At 42.5% G+C, this 25141-nt stretch overlaps 2 protein-coding genes across 2 annotated transcripts in view; both read left to right on the top strand.

Annotated features, from left to right (window-relative positions):
* Dtx3l (deltex E3 ubiquitin ligase 3L) overlaps nucleotides 1-25141 on the top strand; it is a 795722-nt gene that overhangs the window by 133047 nt on the left and 637534 nt on the right. The window lies entirely within an intron of this gene.
* Nucleotides 1-25141, top strand: part of Slc49a4 (solute carrier family 49 member 4) — a 70758-nt gene that overhangs the window by 19259 nt on the left and 26358 nt on the right. The window contains exons 3-5 of the mRNA XM_051191406.1: nucleotides 16025-16290; nucleotides 18088-18217; nucleotides 21967-22075. Of these exons, the coding sequence (XP_051047363.1) occupies nucleotides 16025-16290; nucleotides 18088-18217; nucleotides 21967-22075 (505 nt within the window). The remainder of the gene's footprint in view (nucleotides 1-16024; nucleotides 16291-18087; nucleotides 18218-21966; nucleotides 22076-25141) is intronic.

The raw sequence follows: 25141 nt of genomic DNA, 5'->3' as shown, positions 1-25141 counted from the left end.
TGAAAAAGGCCTAAGGTACAAACAGTGGTAAGTGCTGCATGAATGTGGAACTGGATTCTTTATGATTGTGTGAGCTCCTGTAAAGGGTCAGGGCTTTTTCTGAGCTGGGAAACCACTGGAGGTTTTAAGGTTGGGGTGTCCTGGTTACAGGCTGCTGTATTGTCACAGGGAAGCTGGAGGTCACAGGCAAAATGAGGAAACCGGCTCAGAAACAAGTCAGAGGTCCAGGGGGAAAGGTGGCTGGGTGTTGTGGTAGCAATGATGGCGTGACAAGGTGAAATTATATTTGTATTTGGAGACCTTGCTGCTGGAAGTGCCTGTGTGGCCCGGTTAGGGATCCAGAATGACTCCCTGGCTTCCAGGAGCTATGGGAATGTGTAGCACGATAAATAAAAGACCCAGACACAGACACTGGGGTTCAAGCTTCCAGCTGAAGAGCAGAGAAGCAAAGAAGCCAGACAGTAGATCTTACCTCTACCCAGTGAAACGTCAGCCCTGTCCCCACGAATCCTCAGAGCCAAAGGCTCTCAGTTCCCGTCTCCTCTTTCTTATATTCCTCTCTCTGCCCAGCCATATCACTCCTATCTCCACCTCCCTAGTGCTGGGATTAAAGGTGTGTGATGACAAGTGCTGAGATCACCTTTGTGTGAGCTGTTTCTTTTAGGACTAGATTCATTTCAAGTAGTCAGTGTGGCTTTGAACTAACAGAGATCCATCTACCTCTTAATCCTGAGTCCTGGGATTAAAGGTGTATGCTTGCCTACCACTGCCCAGCTCTGTGGCTCCTGGGAGTAAGGGTGGCATCACCACTGCCTGACCTCTATAGCTTGTAGCTGACCTTGCTTTCTGAATCCTCAGGCAAGCTTTATTAAATCATAAATTACGTATCACCACAGGAACGGGATGGGCGACATAAATGAGAGCGAGTGTGATGACCGAGGTCTGAGGCATACCTAGAGTAGATGACTCTCGAGTCCCTTAGCAGAGATGGGGACAGCGGAGGGGAGGTGGATTTCAGTGACAAGGTGACTTTCATTTAGAACAGAACTTTACGGTTTAAGAATAAGTGCCCAGTTTCTGATTTTCAGGATGTATTCTCTTAAGACACAAATGCTTTGTATTGCCAAAGCCAGAGAAGATCCTGTGGATGTCTGCCATTTCCATCCTTTCTCAGTTGGGTCTTCATTGTCTTTGACACGGTCTTAGGTTTTTAAAGACATTCTACATTTATTTGTTTTGTTTTTAAGTATCCACAGTGTTAAGATACAGTTCAGTGTTAATTGTCATCGAGGCACTCTGAAGATGTCAAGCAGCCTTTGGCTTTTATCCGGCTCTGGGTCACCTATGCTGTTATATCCCAACCCTCTTCATCCTTCCCAGTTACGATTCTAGAAGTAAAGAGTTGAGTCTGCATTTTGGCTGAAAAAGTAGAATAAAGGAGACTAGAACTCATAAAGAAATGTGACTAGCTGGGCTAGAGAGATGGCTCAGCCGTTAAGAGCACTGGCTGTTCTTCCAGAGGACCTGGGTTCAATTCCCAGCACCCACGTGGTGCCTCACAACTGTCTGTAACTCCAGCTCTAAGGATCTGATGCCCTCACATAGACATACATGTAGGCAGAACACCGATTCACATTAAAAAAAAAAAAAAAAATTTGAATAAAGACAGGATGGACTGGATGGAGAAACAGAATTCAGAGATATCAAAACTTTCTTAAAAAGATGGTATAAATTCAATTTTGTGTTCATCTGTTAAGAAAGTTTTCCCCAGGAATAAGATACTATGTGTCCATACAGTATTTTCAAGCAGTATTCACAGTACACAATGCAGCTGTCAAAATGAAAATACTGTAATTAGAGCGTATATTTTTATCTGATAAATGTCCTAGATTGCTACTTTTCAGCATATATGATATTGTGGAAGGAGTGAAGACCTAGAGTATGTGTTTAAATATCACTGAAACAATGGTTTGGCACTCTATGTCTTGTGGGCCTGTCTCTCAAGGAGCTTTTTGAGTTCTGGTCCAGCCTGTTAGAATGGTGCCCTGTACTCTGACTTCTTGAATCTTGACACCTGGAACTCTAAGGATATAATGTATTTTATTTGAATGTCCTAGTGAAAACTCAGGAAAAAGTATTTTTGCTACGTTTTCTTGGTAGCACCATAAGTAAAAAGGGAGGCTCAAATAATGGGTTATAAAGCATTTCTCATAAGCGCTGATGCAAATCTGACAGCAACCAAAAGACACTATAAATGTTCTGCAGCAGTGAATGGCAGTGTACTCTAGTGTGAAGTGCTGTGGGGCATGCTCCGAGAACAAGCTAGAGGGATTTCTGTCCTTAGTCACAGATGTACCAGCCATCCCATAACACGTGCAGTGTTTGTTTCCTTTCCATTCAGGGTCATTCTCATCAGTGCAGGCAGTAAATGGCATTTCCTAATGTGTCAGATAGTTGGAGAGTGCTGTTCTGATAAACAGGTTTTTCTGGAACTAGTCTCCACCTTGAAATGCTTTGCAGCTTGGCAAATTTATCTTTAAATGGCTGTAGTAGAAAAGGTGGTTTGCTCAAAGGCTTTTAGAAGCCACATTAACTATCTAAACAACAATGAGAAGGAACCTATACTCTTGCCTTCCTTCTTTTAAGGAAATTCCTGTTGGATCAAAGACCTAAATATAAAAAACAAGCAGTAAAGGTGTTAGAGAATGGTTGTTTTAGAGAAGCTGAGGGGAAGGCCTGCCAGCTGAGTCACAAATTGTAAAAACCACAAATGAAATGGATTTGACTACATAAAACTTTAGAATGTTTTCATGATTAGGCACACTGTCAAACAAAGCCAAAAGACAAATTAAAAAGTAGGAAATACAACAAATAAGACAAATGGCAATTTCTTTAGTTGAAAGTAATTATTTCAAGTCAATGAAGAAGAGGTAACCCAATAGGAAATGGGTAAGGGACATGACAGGCAGTCATAAAAGTTAAAATGGAGATGACAAAATGGAAAGAAAGAAGTCAGCTCTCTGTCATGGTTAAAAGAAACAAAAGTTAAAGAATAATTAGCTGTCTGTCTGGCATTGCTGGTGTTGGAGCAGTTTAGAGTGTCCCAATTGTAGGGCATTTGGGCAGTATATCTGCTTATAATGTACACAGTCTTCACCACATGCATTTATAGAAAATTAGCCCAATGCAAAGCTGTACCAAGTGGCAGGGCCCACCGTGCGTGAGTGCGTGTGTGCGTGTGTGCGTGAGTGCGTGTGTGCGTGTAGCTTTGCTTGTGATAAGGGAAGGCTGGACCAACCCAGTTGCCAGCCACAAAAGGCTGTACAATTGATTGTGGGCTTGTTTGCAGCTGTGAAAAGGGTAGCCGTTTTGCAGGTGCTGATGTAGACTGTCTGTAAAATGTGCTCCTGAGCAAAGAAGTCTGGTTTAGAAAAGTCTGTTTAGTGTGCTTCTACGTAGAAAACAATGGTAAGGGTGTATATGACAGCTTTGGCAAAGACTGTTCCTAGAAGAAGTCATTGCTGTCAGTTGTCTCTGGGCGAGGAGCCGAGGAACTGCAGGTCTGGAAAGGAGCAAACATTTACTTCTTGCTTTATGTTCTTTCCTACTATTGGGAATAACCAGCACATGTGAATATGGCATAGGTTGCTTTCTGTTGTCGTGATAAACATTGTGACCAAAAGCAACTTGGGGAGGAAAGGGTTTGTTTCATTTTACAGCTTACAGACCACCACTGAGGAGAGTCAGGGCAGGAACTCAAGGTGTGAACTGCAGGCAGGAGCTGCTGCAGAGACCCAGGAGGAGCACTGCACACCGGCTTTCCCCCATGTTCCCATGTTTTTTGTTTTTTTTTTTTTTTGTTTTTTTCTTATAACATCCAGGACCATCTGCCCAGGCCTGGCACCAACTCCAAGGGCTGGGACCCCCCACATAAGTAATCAATCAAGAAAAGGTCCCACAGAATCTATTGGAGTCTTCCCAAATGACTCTAGCTTATATCAGATTGACAAAACAAAACAAAAGCAGGGCAGAAAGCATTGCCTTTTTGACTAAGTAAGTAAAACTAAAGTGTTTACTAAATATGAATGAAAAAACAACTCTTGCCTCAGAGGATAAGATAGAACCTTTTCTGGAGTCAGTAAACAGTCATGGTTAGGACTGCTGATTCAGGTTATCATAAACTATGTATAGAGCAAAGAAATTGTGAATCAAGACACTTTTCAAATATATAATGCAAACATCAGGTCGGTAGTTCACAGAAATCTCACCTGTGCCTCAGGGGCAGTATGATGGCATTCTTAGCCTTTTGGTTGGTGGGAACTAGCAATCACGACATTCCAAGGGGTTCACAAAGATATTAGGTCACATATGGAAGAGAACAATAAGTGGCTATTAAGGGACCTAAAGACAGCCTAAGGTAATTTGATTTTGGACTAGAAACATTGCATTCTCTCATTGAAGTTCTAACTAAACAGCTTTGTACAAGGGTCAGTGTAAGGGGTGGTTTTATCCAGGACCTTTTATTTTACTCATGCTGGTAAAGCGCCATATTTTTTTACATATGGACTCTTGAATAATGAGGGGGAGGAGAGTTATATATAAATTTCCCCAGTATAGAAATATGAATCATTTGATAGAAAAATGAGAATATGAACATTTAAGGACTAAGATTCTTTTCTATAAATGTATAAAATTAAGGTTTCCTGACATTGGTGTCTTTAAAATAAATTCCATAAACTGCCTTTTTATTAATATTCTAGACCAGTGGTCCCTACCACAGTGCTAACAATTTTAACAAGGTCTGTTAGGTAATCTCATGCCTATTTAGGCTCAAGAACTACCTGCCTTTGTGCAGAGTACCTTATCTTTAAATTACAGTCCATTCAGTAAATTTCAACTCACTGATTCATTATGTGATATAATTTCACAGATTACTAATTAGACATTAGGGACTAATGGAATAGCTCAGCAGTTAAGACCACTACTGTTCCTGCAGAGGGACCTGAGCTCAGTTCCCACATAGCTGCTCAGAACCTTCTGTAACTCCAGTTCTTGGGGATCTGACACCCTCTCCTGACCTCTTGGGCACCAGGCACACACAGTACATATACATTCATGCAGGCAAAGCACTCAAAACAAAAATAAATCTTTTTTTTTTTTTTTTCAAGGCAGGGTTTCTCTGTAGCTTTGGAGCCCGTCCTGGAACTTGCTCTGTGGACCGGGCTGGCCTCAAACTCACAGAGATCCACCTGTGCTGGGAATCAAAGTCATATGCCACCACCGCCAGGCACAAAAATAAATATTAAATAGACATTATTAATAATTGTAATTGCCCTGTGTTTGAGTCTTAAAGCCCTACGGCCAAGTTGTAAGATTTTCTGCCTGGTGCTGAGATCCAAGACTGATGGTAGGAGGGGGCCGCAAGGTGAATCTTCTTTAGAGGAGAAAGGTGTGAAATTAGAGCTTTGGCAATATGTTTTTGTTGTCCTTGCAACAAATCATTCCCAGGTCCCTAGTATCACATAGGAATATTATTTTTTTTCTTGTTCAACATAGCATACATATATAGGTAATTATATAAAACACAGCCAGGCATGGTGATGCACACCGTTAATCTCAGCATTCAGGAGGCAGAGGCAGGTGGATCTCTGTGAGTTCCAGGAAAGCCAGGGCTGTCAACACAGAGAAACCCTGTCTTGAATCCTCCCTTCCCCAAAGTATATAAAAGACATTCTTTGATAGAAGAATCATCAAGCATGTACTAGAATCCTACCTCCCAGATCAGAGCTCCACAGGGCTGGTACATGACTGATCACTCTCCTCCCTCCCCTACCCTCCCTGGATAGGATTACATCATGGATGTGGATGAGATTTTCAGAGTAGCTTGAGTTGGGTGCCTAAGAATATTTCATGGCCAGAAAGATGGCTGCCACAATTGATGACATTGAGTTCCGTTCCTGGGACCCACATGGCAGAAGAGCCAACTACTGCAAGTTGTCCTCACCTCCACATACATGCCATGGCACACATGCACACACATGCACCCAACACACAAAATAAGTAATTATAAAGTAAATGGTTTTTTTTTTTTTTTTACTTTTTGGAGGGGGCCTGCTGGGGGTTGGGAAGGGTAGCTTAGCCCAGGCTGGCCTCCTGTTCCCTATGTCATTCCTGGGATGACTGAATTCTCCTGAATCCACCTCCCAAGAGTACCACCACACCTAAGAAAACGCATTTTTAGAGTATTTCCAAGGCTGTTGAAAATGCCTGTTTCTTTTTTCCTTCAAAGTTAGGTTTGTCTTGAATATTTTTCCTCTTAATACCAAAAGAAACAATTAAAATTTTGTTTTATCCATACCAAAATGATTATAGGAGCAAAATAGGCTAAAAGGTGTTGTTGGTGATAACGTAGTGAAAACAGCAGTCATTGGGCTTGTTGAATCATTTAGAGTGTGTCTGCTCTTGAAATTGTCACTGTTAGAAACAACGCAGGGTCCTTACTCTGCAGCACACATCAGGGTACATCCCTGACGGGTTTGAAAAATTGGTATTTGAAATGACACAAAAGAAAGCAAAGTAAATCCTGTTCCCAAAGACTTTTCTTTTCCGTAAGAATAAAATCAGTAAAGAAATCACAAAGGGAAAAAACCACTTGTGATTAGGATTAGGATGATGGGTTAGTTAATATTCTGACATCAACATCTCAAGTTTTATGCTTCATAAAATCATAAAATGCAAAGTGGGAGAATGTATATTGGAAATGTTTTAGATAGCTTGCAAATTGTATAAGCTTTTGTGCTAGTTTGGTCCTGATGAAATACTGACCAAAACCAGGATAGGGGAGGAAAGGGAATTTCTTCTTTGAACTGCATCACTGGGAGAAGTCAGAGCAGGGCTCAAGGCAGAAGCTGAAGCAGACCATGGAGGAGCTTCCTGGCTTGCCTCATGACCACCTGCCCAGGGATGACATCACCACGGTGGATGAGCCTTCCTGCTTCAATTAGCCGTAAAGAAAATGTCCCACAGACATGCCCACAGGCCACTTTGGATGGAAGCAATTCTTCTATTAAGATTCTCTCTTCAGTCAGGCATTGGTGGCACACGCCTTTAATCCCAGCACTGGAGAGGTGGAAGCAGGCAGATCTCAGTGAGTTTGAGACCAGCCTGATCTACAAAGCAAGTTCCAAGACAGCCAGGACTGTTAAATAGAGAAAACAAACAAAAATTCCCTCTTCCCAGGTATGCCAAGTTGACAATCAAGATTAGCCATTCCAGTATTTTTAAAAAAAAAAAAGGTCAAGGGTTTTAAGGGAGGAAAAGACAGGGAGAAATGATGTAATTATAATCTCAAAAATAAAAGAAAAATGGGGAAAATGTCTTTGGAAATGGAAGTAGTAGCCATACCTCATAAATGTTGATTTCCATATTCTATCATTAAATTCATAATTCAGTTAATATTTACTTAATAGCCTGTGTTTGTATTAATAAAGTATTGGCTGACCTCTGTAACAGAGAGACCAAAAATATAGTCTGATAAAATTTTGGTTTTCTTCCAAACATTAGTATTGTGAGGTGACTCAAAATCAGTCTAAAAGACAGTGGGCTACTTAAGAGAAGCGGGAGTCCACCATCCCCTAGGATCACCACCCTGATCATGCGACCAGAGCTGGCTCCTGAATAGAGATTCTCAGCACATTTAGATGACTAAAGGCTGTGTGTGTCATTTCTACACCCCTCTCAATATCATGGGGTCAGCTGTACCCATCTGTAGAAGAGGGCAAAGTATAGCTCAGCTGCCAGGTATCCAGCTAAAACAACGAGGGTGCTACAACAAAAGACAGAAAGGAAAATATCACCAAACACGCTCTCCACTTCCCGTGCAGACTCCCATGCATGTCATACATGTCATCAAACACGCTCTCCACTTCCCGTGCAGACTCCCATGCATGTCATCAAACACGCTCTCCACTTCCCGTGCAGACCCCCATGCATGTCACCAAACACGCTCTCCACTTCCCATGCAGACAGTCCCGTGCATGTCATCAAACACACTCTCCACTTCCCATGCAGACAGTCCCGTGCATGTCATCAAACACGCTCTCCACTTCCCATGCAGACAGTCCCGTGCATGTCATCAAACACGCTCTCCACTTCCCATGCAGACAGTCCCGTGCATGTCATCAAACACGCTCTCCACTTCCCATGCAGACAGTCCCGTGCATGTCATCAAACACGCTCTCCACTTCCCATGCAGACAGTCCCGTGCATGTCACCAAACATGCTCCACTTTCCATATCCATAGTCTTGTCCAGTGACTGTGTCCTGTAAAGCCCAGAGTCTGGGTGGTTCTGTAGCTCCTTTGGTTGTCCTGTGGACTTGCGACCTCAGCCTCTGGAAGATGGTTTTATCCATTGTCTTCAGTGGCTGTGTTGTTTGAACTCTGCATGTCTCTTAGGGTCAGTTGGCCCTGTTGTTCTTGTGCCTGTGGTATAAGGCAGTGCCTCAGGTTAAAGGAAACTATGCCCCACAAGGTAGGAAGTGACCAGCTTCTTTCTGTGAGGCCCCACCTCCCAAACATTGGCATAGTTTGGCATCTAAGCCCGATGACCGGGATTCTGGGTTATAGTCCAGAGTAATCAGCAAGAAGTAAGAGACTGAGTCATGTCATGGCTTTCCTCTCCTAATGCCTCGTTATTTTCAGTAACAGCTTTACTGTAAGTTTGTAGGTGACCAGTCCTCTCGGCTTACAGCCTCTGTGAGTACTGCTCCTTAGTTCCTGACTAATTTCTCAGTCAGGGAGTGGGTTAACCTGCTGTAGCAAGTAGATCCCAGGATGTGCTGCTTCTTGTTTGATCATCCAGGATAGATGGACAGGTGGGCTGGAGCACAGGGCAGTTCTGTTCTGCAGGTCATCTAGGAACAAGTTCCCTTTTGTTGTTCCCCTAGAGAAGTCACATTGCCAGCAGGGTCATCTGTACTGCCATCACTCACAGTGGGAGGGAAACCCAGAAGGGCAGTTTTGTCTGCAGGAACATGACCTTGAAGTCCTTCCAATATAAAGTCAATAGCCCCAACGTAGGTACAGCAAGCAGCAGTGGCGGCTGTAAATGTAGACAGGGTCTCTCCCAGCACAGATGGGTGAACAGTGAGTGCACTATCTGCTCTATCTTGGGAGGAAGAGATCGTTTTTTATTCTCATACCATATATTTAATAGCAAAACAGTATATGGGGCGGTTTATCTCTTAACTGCATGAGGGTATTCTTCCGAGGAAAATAAAAGAGATGAATGGACAGATGTGACTGTTTACACATTATAACTAGTATGCTTCAAAAATAGATTAGCATGCTAGGAGATGGCTCGGTCAGTGAAGTGTCGTACAAGCTGATTACCTGAGTTCAGATCTCAGCACCCATACACAAAAGCCTGGTGTGGTCAGTGTGCATCTATAACACTAGTTCAGGGTGGGGAGTAGAGACAGGCAGCTGTCTGGAGCTAGGTGTCCAGCCATTGTAGCCAGTCAGTGAGCACTGAGTTCAGTGAGAGACCATGTCTCAAAAGGTATGGTGGAAAGCGATCAGAGATGTCTGACACAGACCTCTGGCCTCCCCATCTGTACACACACACACACACACACACCAAGTGCCTCCTGCTACACACACTACATACATGGATCCATCTCTCCACACACAAAGAAAAATTGTAACATACCAAGAGAAAGCAACAATACTAAAAAGAAATAGACTATAAAGCAAAGACTTTTGACTTGACAAGGGTGGTGGGTAGTGTCCATATGATTTGAACCTCTGACTGTTGTGTTATACATGAAGGAATGCTATGGTTAAAATAAAATGATGCCTGTGCTATGGGGGCATGGACTGAAGGTCTATTGTGACTGTGTATTGAGACTGTATTGACAGGAGGGAGACCCAGTGGAAAGCCTGAAACTCTGATAGAGGGCGGAGCATAAAAGTGTTTCAGGAGAGCAGCATAGGCAAGGACTTTATGTAAGTCTCCAGTTGCTTAGAAAATACAGCCAAAACGATTAACAAATGAGTCTCTGTACAGCAAAAGAAATGATCAAGTGAAGAGACAGCCTGAAGAATGAAAAACGTAATGCTAGCTACATGTGTGATAGAGGATTTGTGTGAAAACTCATAATACCAAATGCCTACAAACAATCCAGTCAATTGATGAGCCAATGAAATGAGCGGACAGTTCTCAAACAATGGAATACAAATGAAGGCAATGTCCACTTGCACTAGGCTTCAGAGATAAGCAAATGTAAAGCTTCATTGACCTTCCACTTCAGCTCAGTCAGAACAGAAGTAACAGCGAGTTCTGCCCTAGATGCAGACAGGGAACTTTACCTGCTGCTTGTGGGAGTAAAAACTAGCCCAACCATTTTGGGAATGAGTATGGAAGTTTCTCAGAAAACTAAAAATAGAACTACCATGTGACCTCGCTGTACCACCTTTCAGAAGACTCAGAGCTGACTCACTGCAGAGATACAGGCGCAACCGAGTTTGCCGCAGCTCTATTCACAAGAACTGTGTTAAGATACAGCCTAGGTGACTTTCAACAGAAGAATGGACCAAAAAAGAAATGTGGTTATATTCAGAGTCTGATTTTTTCAGACATAAAGAATAATGAAGTAAAGTTGTTTGCAGGAAAATAAATGTAGCCATCTTAAGCTAATTAAGTCAGTCCCACATTTCCTCTCGTTTATGGGCCCCAGTCTCTATAGGGATAGAAAACCATATGTGTACTGATAACATGAAAGTGGGAGCAAAGGGGACTAGTGAGGCGAGGTGCGGGCAGAAGGGGTAGAAGAACATGGGAATGCTCTAAGTACATTACATACGTGCATGCAAATTGTCTCATGTAACCTTGTATAATACAGGTTTCTTGTTGTTGTTGTTTGTTTTTAAGGAGATAGGGCATAACTGCAAGTCCTTAGTTTGTTCGGGGCACAAGTTATTCCTCCATGACCCTTTGGGTTGTAATCGGAGTGTTCTTATAGAAGACACCAGGCCTCCCTGTGTCCGCTGCCTCCTGGGTTAAGATTATTGTCAGTTGTCCTATACATGTGTCCACCACCCATACATGCACCACTGCTGTCTGCATGAGATGGTGCAACCACACGGCAGCACCCAACACAGAACCTGAAAGATGACATTTGGGGAGTCAGCCCCCAAACTCTGAACCAAATGGCCCTCTTCTTCATAAGTAGGCTAGATCAGGTATTTGTTACAGTAAGAAAAAGTGTTACGGTTTGCTAATCTGATGACCTGAGCATGAGGAGAGTACCCTGCATTGCTCAGGTAGCGCCTATGTAATCACAAGCCTCTTTAAGAGATGCAAAAGAGGAAGGCAGGGAGGTCTCAAACCACAGTTGCTGGCTTTGAAGATAGCAATGGGGGCCAAAGTCAAGGAATATGGGGAGCTTCTAGGAGCTGGAAAAGAAAAGGAAAAGAAAGGAAGGAAGAAAGAAAGGAAGGAAGGAAGGAAGGAAGGAAGGAAGGAAGGAAGGAAGGAAGGAAGGAAGAGAAAGGGATTCTCCCTCAAAGCACAGTCTTGCCACACCTTGGCTTACCCCTGAGATGACCCAAGTTATGCTTCTGATTTTCAGAGGCATACAATAATAAAGTGGAGGTAGTTAATTATAATAGCAGTAGAAAACTAAGGGGTGTGAATGTTTGTGTGCATGAGTGTATGTGTACACGGGCATGTGTGTGTAGTGTTAGTGTACAAGGCAGTTTGAGCAGGCACTTTCATTGATGGAAATGTAAATTACTACAAACCCTTCAGCGAAACTCTGTAGAGTACTATGTTTTTACAGCATTTTGATGGTTCCTATATTTTGCCTTACTGGCTCCAGAGAAGTAATTTAGATAATACCTGATATCCATATATTATGACTGTCATCAACACTATTAATATTAAAAAGCAAAATAACTTAATACATAAAACTTGTATACTCAATGTAATATCTGTGATTGTCTGACCAGAAAACAACTGGAAGAAAAAAGGCTGAAAATCAAAATAATAATATCAGTCACCCAAACTGATGTATGGAATTTATGGATAAAGTTTTTCTTCTCTGTGCATTTCTTTCCAAATTTTTCTACTGTGAATACATATACTTTTAATTAAGAGGATGAAATAAAAGTTATTTGGCAAGAAATAAAGGATATGAGGCAACATGAGGGGAGGTAGGCACCTCTCAGGCCGGGAACCAAATCCGTTTTCCTCTCGTATCATGCTAAAGGTTGTTGTATTTGGCCTGTGAAACTCCCTGTTAGAGTAATAAAGTGTCTTTGGAGGAATGAGGGATTCAGCAGGGATTATACAGTTAAGGAAGTGGGGGGAGCCCAGAGGCTGAGTGTTCTGTGTCTAACCCAGTGTGCTGTGCACTTTACCCTGTCCTTTCTCTCACAGGTGTTTGGGAAGTTACTATTAGCAGTCTCTTTAGGGCCAAGGCTTTATGTCCTCTTCAGTGATGACTACGGCTGCCTTGAGCATTGTGAATACTTGGGGTCTTTGAAATTCAATCATAATTGGCCAGTTGTTTAAAGATTTGAAAGTACACTAAGTTTTCATTTAAAAATAGAAGCTCTAAGACATGGCCAAAGCTTGGGACTTTCCCAGGGTCTGTCTCTCCTTGCCTAACTAAGTTCCTTTTTCCTAGAGTTAATTCCAAACCGTTCTTGGGCTGCGAAGAAGGCAGACTATTTCTAGCACTTCTCCTATTTTCTATGCCCAGTGAGTTTATGTTGGTTAGGAATTGGGAGAAAGTTTCTGAGTTGTTGGAATGTTAAGTCTAAAGGGGCAAGTAATACTTTATGACTTCTAAAATATTTCATATTTAAGAATAGAATTTGAGTGAAGAACACTGGTTAACCCCCAGGAAGTATCTGCTGTGTTTTACAAAAGTCAAGTCTCCGGCATCAGCAGTGCAAGTCATACCCTAGGGGCTGATAAAGTAGGACTGTGCTCAGGAAGGAAATGTCCTGGGCACTGTCTACCTTCACTCTGCCTGCCTGGGGGCATCGCAGCAGCCACGGATTTTTACTGTCACTATTGTAAATGGAGAAGCTGCAAAATGATGCCTGTGGCAGAGCAGAGGGGCGTAGGAGTGAGGACATCACTTCTGGCTGTGCTTGCTAGCCCTGCTTTAGCCATGAGTTATGTGCCTGAGCCCCCACCCAGTGCTTTCTAGAGAGAGGGACGTTTTAAAATTATAAATGTTATTTTCCTTTTCTTTTGGGGACAGGGTTTCTCTGTGTAACCCTGGCTGTCTTGGAACTCACTCTGTAGACCAGGCTGGCCTCAAACAAAGATCCGCCTGCCTCTACCTCCCAAGTGCTGGGGTCAAAGGTGTGCACCACCACCACCCAACACAAATGTTATTTTTCAATATGTTATTAACTTCTCAAGGGAGTAGGTCTGGAATCACTTTTAGCTACAACAATTTAAATGATAAAACATATTGTTCTATTTGGAAATCATTTAGGAATCGTAGGTATATGTTCCATGGTGCCAGAAGCAAAATATTATTAAATGTAAGTTGAAAGTCAAGTACGTAGAAAACACAGAGTTAGCTATTTGGTCTAAACTTGAGCCATTGGCATTTCTTTGAAAATCTAAATAATACTGAATAATATGAAAAGGAGTGCAGCTGTGCTTGAGTGCCATCCTGTGTGTCCCTCTGTGTACAGGGCATTGATTGAAGGCCAGAGCTGCCTAGCGCAGTGGCAGGGTTCAGCAGACCTCTCATGGCCAGGGTCTAGCTAGCAAGCCATGGCAGTGCACATTCTTGTCCCTGCATCCCAGGTCCATGGGTACAAGAGGGGCCTCTACCTTATTCTCCACACTGCTTACTATGGAAAGCCTAAATTTATCCCATGTTTAAGAAGTGAGGTCTCATCCATTTTCCACCTGGCTTACAGTGGTGGGACAAACGAAGCTTACAAAGTGGGAGAAAGGAAGCCAAAGGCTTTGAGTTGAGGTTGGGGACAGAGGACCCTGAGGGACGCCATGTGAGGAGGCAGGGAGGAACCAGGTAACACAGCTGCCCCTGACAGACCTGCACAGGCCCAATGGACAGTCTGCCATCTGTGTGATGTTTCCAGGAAGGAAGCATTACACCCTTTGAATAGCCCAGGGCAGCTCCTGACCATTCCTATTGTGCCTTCTGGCTTATTGGCCAGAAACAAAAGTGCCTTAGCTTCTGCCCTGCCCCCAGCCACTGTGCTGTGATAGTGATGTCATATTGACCTTTATACCCTCAACATCTATTGTAAGAGCATTAACTCCAGAAGATTTGCTAATGGCTTTATTTTCCTCAGTAGAGAGTGTGGTGGGGACAGCACATGTGTGTCATGGCATGGTTATAGAGGTCAGAGGATAGCCTGTGGGAGCTCTGCCTCTTCTCTCGCTTTGTGGTTCCCAAGGATTACACTCCAGTGTCAGGCTTGGCAATGAGAACCTTAACTTGGTGAATCATCTTGACAGCCCCGACTTTGCTTTTTTGTATTGCTAAATTGAAATTTCTAAACACGTATAAACGGTATTGATCCCATATACACATTTGGGTAACGATTTTATTATTTTTTGGGTGTTTTCTTTGTTTTGAGACAGGATTCTCTGTGTAGCCCTGACTGTCCTGGAACTTGCCCTGTAGACCAGACTGGCCTTGAACTCACTGACATCTGCTTGCCTCTGCCTCCCAGGTGCTGGGACTAAAGGTGTGTGTCATTGAGGATTTTAAACAGTTCATTTGCATGCTGATTACCCTTAAACAGGTCTACAGTGAAAAAGATACCACTAGATAGAATTGCTGTGGGTATCTTGGGATCTGCTGACTTTAGAGGAATTATCTGGTCACATAAACATTTTGAATGCAATTCTGTACCTAGGAAATTCTTTCCCTTACACAAGAGACCTTAATTTGTTTTTCATTTTTGAACCTAGGAATATTAATGGCATTTAGAGATATTTTCCCTTCAGATAATCTACCTAACGTTCATGGAGAGAACAGACCTGGCTTGCATATTTTACTTCTTAGCTCCTACTTAGGCCCCTGCCTCCTACATGTGCCTGTTTATTATTTCTTTCTACATTCGGGAAATCTTTTTTTCTGAGCAGAAGATGTCCAGTTACAGGCGGATCTCTGTGAGTTTGAGGTCAGCCTAGTCGACAAGAGCTAGTTCCAGGACAGCCTCCAAAGCCACAGAGAGACCTTGTCTTGAACCCCCCCCCCCAAAAAAAAAGGATGGGTGGCAGTCTACTAGGAAAAAACAATGCATTTTTAATCCAGTTTTTGACTTGCTTACTTAGCACCTTGGCAAGTTTAGGCTCTCCTACTTCAGCAAACTGAAACAACACTGGGGTAAATGGACCAAGTGTTTTGGTCAATGCTCTATTTCTGTGAAGAGACACCATGAGCATGACAACTCTTACAAAGGAAAGCACTTAATGAGGCCATGCTTACAGTTCAGGGATTTAGTCATTTGTCAGCATGGTGGGAAGCATGATGGCATGCAGGCAGACATGGTGTTGGAGAGGAGCTGAGAATTCTAGAAGGGGAGGGGGGTGGGAGGGGGAAGGAGGGCCTGGCTTGAGCATTTGAAACCCCAAAGCCACACGCTTCCTCCAGCAAGGCCACACCTACCCCAACAAGACCACACCTCCTAATAGTGCCATTCCCTGGTGAGTAACCATTCAATTCTGTGGGCCTTCTGGGGCCATTCCTAGTCAAGCCACCACACCAAGGTTACAGCAACTTCTTAGTTTCATATTTGTGAAGTGAGTAAATGGTAACTCACCATACTCAGTCTCCCTCCCAGAGAGTCGTCATGGCATTTGAAAGTAGGTCAGCTCACCTTCTCAGAGTGCCATTACTCTTTACATGGGTATTTTTATTGCCGTAGGTAAACTGCTGTTTGCTTAGTAAGATCCTTTTGATTTAGAAAAATGCTTGCTTCAAATGTCTTCCAGCCTTGTAACTTTCCTAATTCCAGATTAATCCATGGTGGACAGATATTAAATGGACTGGCAGGTCCAACTGTCATGAATGCTGCCCCGTTCCTCTCTACAACATGGTTCTCTGCAGATGAGCGAGCCACTGCCACAGCAATTGCATCAATGTTGAGTTACCTTGGTGGAGCGTGTGCGTTCCTCGTCGGGCCCCTTGTTGTTCCAGCTCCCAATGGGACATCGCCCCTTCTCACCGCGGAGAGTAGCAGGGCTCATATCAAAGACCTCATCGAGACTGTGTTATATGCAGGTACTATCGAGACTTTTTCTTCCTGGTTGACTTTGGTTTCTATTTCAGTCTCTGTTCTCTGGTTCTGGTGTGCTAGGTCATATCACACCTGAGGACTGATAAATACACATTCTCAGAATGTGCTTTCATTGTATTATATGGAGGTACCTGCTTAAAGTAACCTTCCTAGGACGTCCTTAAATGTAACATGCTCTTGCTACGTGGAAAATTCTTTCTTAGTTTCATGCTTTTAATCCACTTACAGTAAAGGGCTCTATAACACCATATTCTAGAGTCTTCTCTAGATTTGGTATCTGTATACAAAACTGAATGTCATGCTCATGCTTGACCATAAATACATGTCAAGCACCTGTTGGTAGCATTCAGCCTGTTTTCTCCCTTGCAATTTCCCCATTTTTGGCCACAGCCTCTCACTTTATTAATCCACCTGTAGTTTATTCTTCTCTTCATAGCTCTGTGTGTGTTAGTCTGTCAATCAGAGATACTGACCTTTCTAAAGCATTCTCTTACATCCATCCTCTTGTTATTTCTCGTCCAACCCTGTACCCCACTCCTCTAGTGCTTTCATGTGTCCTCCCCATACGCCTGTTTCTTGTTCCTCGGGCTTTTATACATCTTTCCTGTGTCTCAGCACTGTGCTCAGCACTGGGGGTTGGGGAGATCAGGGTTAAGACCATTGTAGTACCCGTAGGGGCCCCCAAAGTGGAGGAACCAAACTTGCCTGGGTTTAGAGAGAAACTGAGGAGTTAGGGAAAGCTTTACCAAGAACATAATAATGAATGAAGTTAAGAACTTCATAGATAGCCACCAGATGTTCAGATGGGTGGGGGTGTTTCATACAGGGAGCCCTGCCGGGCTGAGCACTGGGGCTGCCATGGTTCCTGCTCACCATGTTTAAAGGTAGGTAAACAGTCATAGAATAGAGTGCTGGTGCCATGCTGAGGGCGCTGAAGCTCTGAGGCAGCAGTGGCATGCCTACCTCAGATTGTGAGAGTGCAGTGGGACTCCTTAGAGAGTAGCCCTAGCCTGGAACTCAGAGCTGAGAAGGATTAGCAAAACCCAGTGGACAGGGGAAGAAGAAAAGACAGAACCCTGGAGAAAACTCGCAGTGAAGGGGGAGAACCTGGTGCGGCCAAACACCTCAAAGCATAGAGTAGTTCAGATCTCGTGAGCATCGGTTGAGTCACAAGGGAAGCCAGGCCATGGAAGCCCCTCCATGGGCCGGGACTACACTCTGAATGAAGTTCATCCCCAAGATGAGATTTACATTTTGCATTTGGCACAGAGGGAATAAGACTGAAATCAGGGACCGAGGACAACATGCAGCATTGTGTTTCTTACTTTTAGGTGCTTTCTTGTGGTTTCTTATTTTTAGATGCTTCCTTGTCTTGTTTAACTTTCCTGCAGTGTGTGAATTGAATCTGTCTTACCTACACACCTGAAGTCCTGTCCTGCATCAGACAGAATCCTGTCCTTTCCAGTCTCCTTCCGTGTTCCTTCTTTCTGAGAAGCACGCTTGTTAGAGTCATCTTAGACCTGCTTCAAAATCTCTCCAGCAGGATTTGGTGGGCTTTCCTGTAGAGCAGCCTTTGGATGACTGGTGTGTACAGGCAGCACTGAATCTTTGTTCATAGTACGCCCCCTATTGGTGGCCCGTGGAATTTAGGTCTGCAAACGCTCAGCCTCTGCTCTGGGCTGAGTGGTGTTCCTGCTTATCTTTGTAGAGCTAGATATTAAAGAAATAAGTACTGACTTTTTGTATCGTTGGTTAACACTCCACTTTTATTCTTCTTTCAGAGTTTGGAGTTGTCTGTCTAATATTCTCTGCCACCCTTGCTTATTTTCCACCACGGCCTCCTCTTCCTCCCAGTGTTGCTGCAGCCAGCCAGCGGTTGAGTTACCGGCGCAGCTTTTGTAGGTTACTAAGGTGAGTAGACTGGCTATGGCAGCTGTCAGTGTAATTGTGTCTATTTCTATCTGTGTGTGTGATGTCTGTGTCTGTTTGTATGTATGTGCATGTCTGGGTGTTTATGTGTGTGTCTGTGTCTATGTATGTGTCTGTATCTCTGTGTGTGTCTATGTCTGTCTGTGTCTTTGTGTCTGGTCTGTGTGTATGTGTGTCTATGTCTGTGTGTGCAGGTCTGTCAGTATGTGTTTGTGTCTGTATCTGTGTGTGTGTGCACGCACACACATGCGCGCACGAGCTCACATAAGTGATGGGTGTGATGGTGGCACACATGTACCACAGCACACACATGGAGGTCATCTCAGTGTACCCCCCACTAGGCTCCTAGAGTGTGAAATGCAATGCATCCTTCATTTTATTGGTTTAACTTACATGTACTTAGATTCTGCCCTCAAAGGCTCAAATGCCCCAAGACTAAGCTTGACTCCAAAACATATCAAAGTCACCATGGGTTGTGACTTGTAATCGGGATATGTGATGTTACCTTCTGAATTTTCTTTCCTAGTTATCTATCAGGAATTGTTACCAATTCATTAGCTCTCTAGTTGGTTCTTTCTTTTTTCTTCAATCACTCTAACCCTTCCCCTGTGGCAAATTCCAATAAAGGACTATATCATTATGTCCTCTGTATTAATACCTAAGCTACATACATCACCATAAAGTTTTTAGTATCTCACTAGGAGATATTAGAAGGGAATAACTAAAATGGATTTTGATAGTGCATTTTATTCAACCTTAAATATCTAAAATATCTTAACATGTAGTCAATTAAAATTATTAATAGGATATTTTTACTGATACTTTTTTTTAGTATCTACTGTGTTTTCACTTGTGAACACTCTCAATTGATATAGATTCCATAAAATTTATTAGATTCCATCAAATTTATAGTGGAAAAGTACTCATTGAACAATATTTCCCACTGTTTACTTTTCATCTAAAATTAAAAATAAACCATTGCATTCTCATGCCTTGACTGGACAGGTCCTTGATGTTAGAGGAAAAGTCTTGCTGAGGTCATAGTCGATGGTCTCTCACTTCTTTAGAGTACAGTCAGTCTGTTAGTTTTCCCTCATAATAAAAAAATTCTATAACTAAAATAACAATCTTCCCATCTCTTCATCTATAATTGCTTTTCTTTCTGTACAAGAACCCAAAGTGTTTTATAGCTAGCCCAAGCCCTAACTTCAGGTCTACCAACAGCTGTTTGGGGTATTCTTTGTGTATTTAATTCTAATTTCCAGTAACTAATTTTCTCTTGTTATTTGTTTATAAGACAGTGTCCTATTCTGTAGCCCTGAGTGGCCTGGGACTTGTTATGTAGACCAGGCTAGCCTTGAACATGCACTGTGTGCCCCAATAATGTCTTATGTGTTGCAGTTGTTAAAATGAGATGTGTTCTTCAAAAAATAAAGCTTAAGGACAGGGGTGTTGTGTAGTTTGTAGAGTGTTGCCTAGGGTGTGCAGGCCCTGGGTTGCATTTCCGACAGTGCATATAAATTAGTAAATAAAGTTTAGTGGGAAAGTACTTTTCATTTCTTGTGGTTTAAAATTTAGGCAAAAACTAGTTAAAAGGAAGAAATTAAAAGTTCAGTTCCTTAGTTGTGCTAGCCCCATTTCACATGGCTCACAGGCCAACTAATTTAATAGGCCAAGCACCATTTTTTTTTTTTTTTTTTTTTTTGAGATGAAGTACAGTGGGTAGGGAATACTGTGTTTTTACATGTGATAATGGTACATATTTTGTGAGACATTACCAAATAAAGTAAAATTTCCTACTCTTAGGCACAGTAAGAAGGTTTTGAAAATCCACCTCCCAACAGCACCATGTACTTTATTGTCCACATAAGAGACTGAGGAAAACATCATAGGGCAGCAAGGTGACTCAGTGGGCAAAGGCACTTGCCACCAAGCCCAGTGCTGAGATCCATCTCCAGGGTCCACATAGTGGAGGGAGAAAACAGACTCATGAACACTGCCCCCTCTCTCTCATACACACAATAATTAAATAAATGCAATCAAAACTGTTAATTGGGGTCTGTGGCACACATATGCAAGGTAATAGTTTAAAATAAGTTCTTTAAAATGTTATTTATCTAAATTTTTCTCACAGCAAAGCCAACAGCAGAAGTTATCTGTTGATGGGCAGAGCTAGCCACTGACTATTCCATAGGAGCTATGAAGCACTGCAGGGCATTGTGCTGAGTTACCAACAAATTACTCTGACAGGAAAGAAGGGTAACTCTGTTCCTCTGACCAGGACCACTCTGTTTCACCGAAGCCTGCACTCAGTGTTGTGTTTTTGTTTGTTTTGTTTTGTTTTGTTTTTTTGTTTAGTATGGTGACCTGCTATACTTACGGGTTCTTAGGGGCATTGTGTGGACCTGTCTTGCCCCTGCCTCAAGCCTACAGTATAATTTTCCTCTGGTTTTTTCAAAGAACTTCAGAAACCCTTTCTTCTTATTTTGATTTTTTTTTAAAGATTTTTAATATTTTAAAAAGCCTGATCTGAAAATCGTAATTATATTATCTGGATACATCAAATCTGTCAGCAGTTCTGCTCCAGGGTTTTCCCCGTGAGATTTGCTTATTTTTAATATGCCTTTGCCTGTGTGACCTAATGTGACCCGTTGCCCTTTGTCATGCTTGGTGATGGCTGCTGGGTTTGCATTTAGACTTGAACATGTTTCTTCAGAGCACATCAAAACTTTTAAGCCTTCATTTTGTAAGGGTGACAGCTTTTTAAGGGATTTAATTTTTCATATTTCTAGAAAAATACAAGTATAATTTTAGTTGTGATTACATTGAATTTATAGGCCAGTGTAGGCTGATAGCATGGACTGTCCATCTACTTAGATTGTCTCTGCTCTCTTATTAGGTTTAAGATCTTTCTCCCCCCCCCCACCTTCCTAGGTGCTATATGGGTTTTCTTTGGTTTTGTTTTGGTTGGAATTTTTAAGATAGGATCTATCTTGGCTTCCTAAATACATCATAACACATAAAATGTAACACAGCAAACACTGGGAATATTAAGAAATATAAGTGAAAAGGATTCTTTTGTGCAGTTTCTTTTTTGTAATTCTCAAACCATATATATATTGATTATATTCTTCCCCTCCTCCAACTTACCTCAGATTCTCAACCCCTTCTTACCCACCCAGATTCATATTCTCTCTCTCAAGAAAGCCAAACACAAACCCCAACAAACAACAACAAAACCATGGTGCCCGTTTTGTGTTGGCCAACTGTCTCTGAGCACGGGCCTGCCCTGGAGTGTGAGTGACACCACCTGTTCTCACTTCATTAAAGAAAACTGATTTTCCATCTCCAGGCATATCGCTTACAAGTAGCTCCTTGGTTAGGGATGGGACTTTGTGTCCATTCCCCTCTCCATGCCAGGATTTTGTCTGGTTTGAACCTGTGCAGGCCCTGCGTGTGCTGACATGACTCTGAGTTCCTACGTACCTCTGCCCTGTTGTGTCTGGAAAAGTGTTCCCTGGAGTCACCCACCAACTTGAGCTCTTAAGTCTTTCCACCTACTGAGCCTTGAGCACAGGCGTGTGATAAAGTCATCCCGTTTAGGGCTGGTTCTTATTAAAAATTAACAGGTTACAGAATCTTCAGCTCTGTGTTCCAGTTTCAAAATGACTTAAGTGTTTCATAAATAGTTTGTTTTACATTTTCATTTGTAATAATGTCTTCTTTTGCAGCAATTTGCGATTTTTGATGATTGCCTTAGCGTATGCGATACCACTTGGTGTGTTTGCTGGCTGGTCGGGAGTTCTGGACTTAATTTTAACACCAGTACATGTCAGCCAAGTGAGTATCTGTGTCTGTATATGTTGTAGGAATTTTAGGTCATTTAATTCATAAGTAATTGTCAGCCAAGTGAGTATCTGTGTCTGTATATGTTGTAGGAATTTTAGGTCATTTAATTCATAAGTAATTGTGGTATGCTTTGCATTTAGCTTCAGGGATTAGGTGAAATGTTACATAAATTATTGTTACAAAAACAAGATTCCTATGGGACAGTTGAAAACCCAGTTTTTAATATCAGCCATGAATTTCACATTTCTTGGGCTGCTGTTACTAGCAATAAACAGAAGAGAAAAAAGTCTTAGTTTTGTTAACCTCATCATTTATCCTTGTTTCATACCTGATGAAGTAAATTATGACCCTGTCACCTGATATATTGCTATTCTAAGTACTTTCTCTCTAGTCTCAGAATTAGGACATCTCCTTAAAAAAAAAAACAAAAAAAAACCATAATCGTAGCCAGCAAGACCGCTCAGTGGGTAAAAGCATTTTCAGCCACACACGATGATCTGAGTTTGATGCTCAGAGCCCACATAGTGGAAGGAGAGATCTGATTCCCACAAGCTGTCCTCTCACCTGCATGTAACATGCAGACACATACACAGATTCATGCATGTGCACATGTAAATGCTTCCAGATAGTATGGTAGGAGGGGCAGAGAGAGGTTTAGAGAGGCAGATAGGAGAAATGCAACACACTGGCATGCAGTCCTAGTTCTGTGAATGAACAGTTTGGCCGTCTGTGTTTAATGAACATTTGTGCTGTTTCCAGGTTTTCCCTGTCACAGGAGGGCTGTGTGACCATTCTCATGTGTTGCTCTTGATGCCCCTTTGTACAGGTCTTTGGTTGTATGTCCAGGAATAGAACTGCTGGTTTTTCACGTATGCTTCCTTTGACGGCAGTGTAAAGCCTGGAGGCACTGCATCCATTTATAATCCCGCCAGTAGCGCTTGGTGTTTCTCCTGTTCCATGCCAACAGAGCACTCGGTTATGCAGCAATGTTAGTGGCCTTTTTTGTGGACAGGCTAATGACTGTGTGTTGTATGCATCTGTCTGCACTGTTGCACGGCAGAGGATGAGGCAGCCCCTTTTAATTTTTTTTTTTTTTTCTCTTCCTAAGACAGAATTTCGCTGTGGCTGTCCTGGAATTCACTCTGTATACCAGGCTGGCCTCCAACTCACAGAGATCTGCCTGCCTCTGCCTCCCAAATGCTAGGATTAAAGGGGTGTGCCATCACTGCCTGTAATTTCTTCTATTTTTATAAAGAAAGCTAATCCCATTTTCATAGGGCAGATCTCTTACAACTTTATCATTGAAAGGCCTCTCATCAGGCTGAAGAGATGACTCAGAGGTTAGGAGCACTGGCTGAGTTCAGTTCCTAGCAACCACATGGTGGCTCACAACCATCTATAATAAGATCTGATATTCTCTTTAATCTGATGTCTTCTGTTCTGCAAGCATACATGCAAATGGAGTACTCATATCCATAAAATACAGAAATCTTGAAAAATTCTCTTCTTATCATACTATCACACTAGGGATTCAACTCCATCACATAGGTTTTGGGAAGACCCCCATCGTTAGACCATAGTGGAACCTTTACCACAAGACTGAGGCTTTCTTCTTTAATTTCCTGGCCTGTGTTCTGGATGGCAGGCATTCCTAGTGTGCTCAGTTCCAATAAGAAAAAGTACAAGTTTATTTAAGTGATATTGATTTTTGTGTATCTGCCTTGTGTTACATGAAGAAGCCCTTCTAGGTATCTGTCTATGTATACATTCTGAGAAATACAGTGTCCATGATCACATCAGGTATTAAAGCATAATTTGAAATTAAATGAGAACAACAAAAATTAAACAAAGAAAGGTTATCCGGTAGAATTTAATTAAATAAATACCATTAACAAAAGGAAAAGATCTTAACTGGCTTGAAAAGACCGGTGTCAGTACAGCTAGACACGAATTCTTCTTAGGCTGGCAAACAGTGCCATTCACCCAGGGCCAGATGAGAACGTGTGGGGCTGTGCTAGAAAAGTGGGTAGCTCAGTGGGTAAAATGTGTGTCACACAAGTATGAGGATGTGCGTTTAGGTCATCAGAAGCCATGAAAACCAGTGACTGAGGCAGGCGTCTGCAGTCCCGATGCTCTTGCAGTGAGAGGAGAGGAACACCTGAAGCTTGAAGGTCAGCTTAGCAGCCACGGGTGAGAGACCCTTTCTCAAGCAAAGTAAAAGGCAAGGTGGGACTAACACCAGAAGTTGTCCTCAACACGTGTACCATGACATGAACATGCCTGTATGAGTGGCATGCTCCTGTGTACACACACACACACACACACACACACGAGGAAGTAATGTGCAGAGGTCTAGGTGTTACGTGAGCACTGAGTAACAGATAACAGGTGCCAGAAGGTTAGAAGAGTATTCCTGCATTACCGAGTCTTCTTGTTACCAGTGCTGTGGAAGGCTAGTGATTATAGAAGTGCCAGGGTGCTCCCTTCGTGTGCTTCCAGGAGAAAATACCGTAAGAGTAGAATTAGAGTAGGCTAAGCTACAACTTCCCCCATTCTGAGGACTGAAGGATAAATTCTGGTCCACAGCAACTTAGGACAGCATGTATAATGGTCCTGGACTCTTGGCCACAGCTTGACTCTTTTTCATCGTGTTATTCTATAGACTTGGACTGCTTCTCCTTTGTACTGATTCTGTCCCCTGGACCTTGTCATTGCAAATAATTGTTCAGATCCAGAGGGCAAGTGGTAGAAAGAGAGCAAGCATGGAGGAGCATAGAGCTGTCTTTCAGCTTCATGGAGACCTCAATTCAATTAAGGGAACTTAGTTACTTGATCACACATACCAAAAAGGAGAGGATGTGTAGTCTACCTGAGTACACAAGTAGAATGAGGTAACATTTGGCTGTCAGTCCTAGTCACAGTTAGAAATGTGACTCAAAAAAGAAAAGATAATAAAGATAGACATTAGCTTTGGGGACTCAAGTGCCAGGTGGTTGGGCTTTTGTGTGTAACTTCAAGGAAAGCCATTGTGAGCAGAATGACTGGATAGGGTACAAA

The sequence above is a fragment of the Phodopus roborovskii genome, unplaced genomic scaffold, assembly GCF_943737965.1.
Source record: "Phodopus roborovskii unplaced genomic scaffold, PHOROB, whole genome shotgun sequence".
Classification (NCBI taxonomy): Eukaryota; Metazoa; Chordata; class Mammalia; order Rodentia; family Cricetidae; genus Phodopus; species Phodopus roborovskii.
Note: the sequence above shows the minus strand (reverse complement) of the source record. Positions and strands in the feature narration are given on the sequence as shown.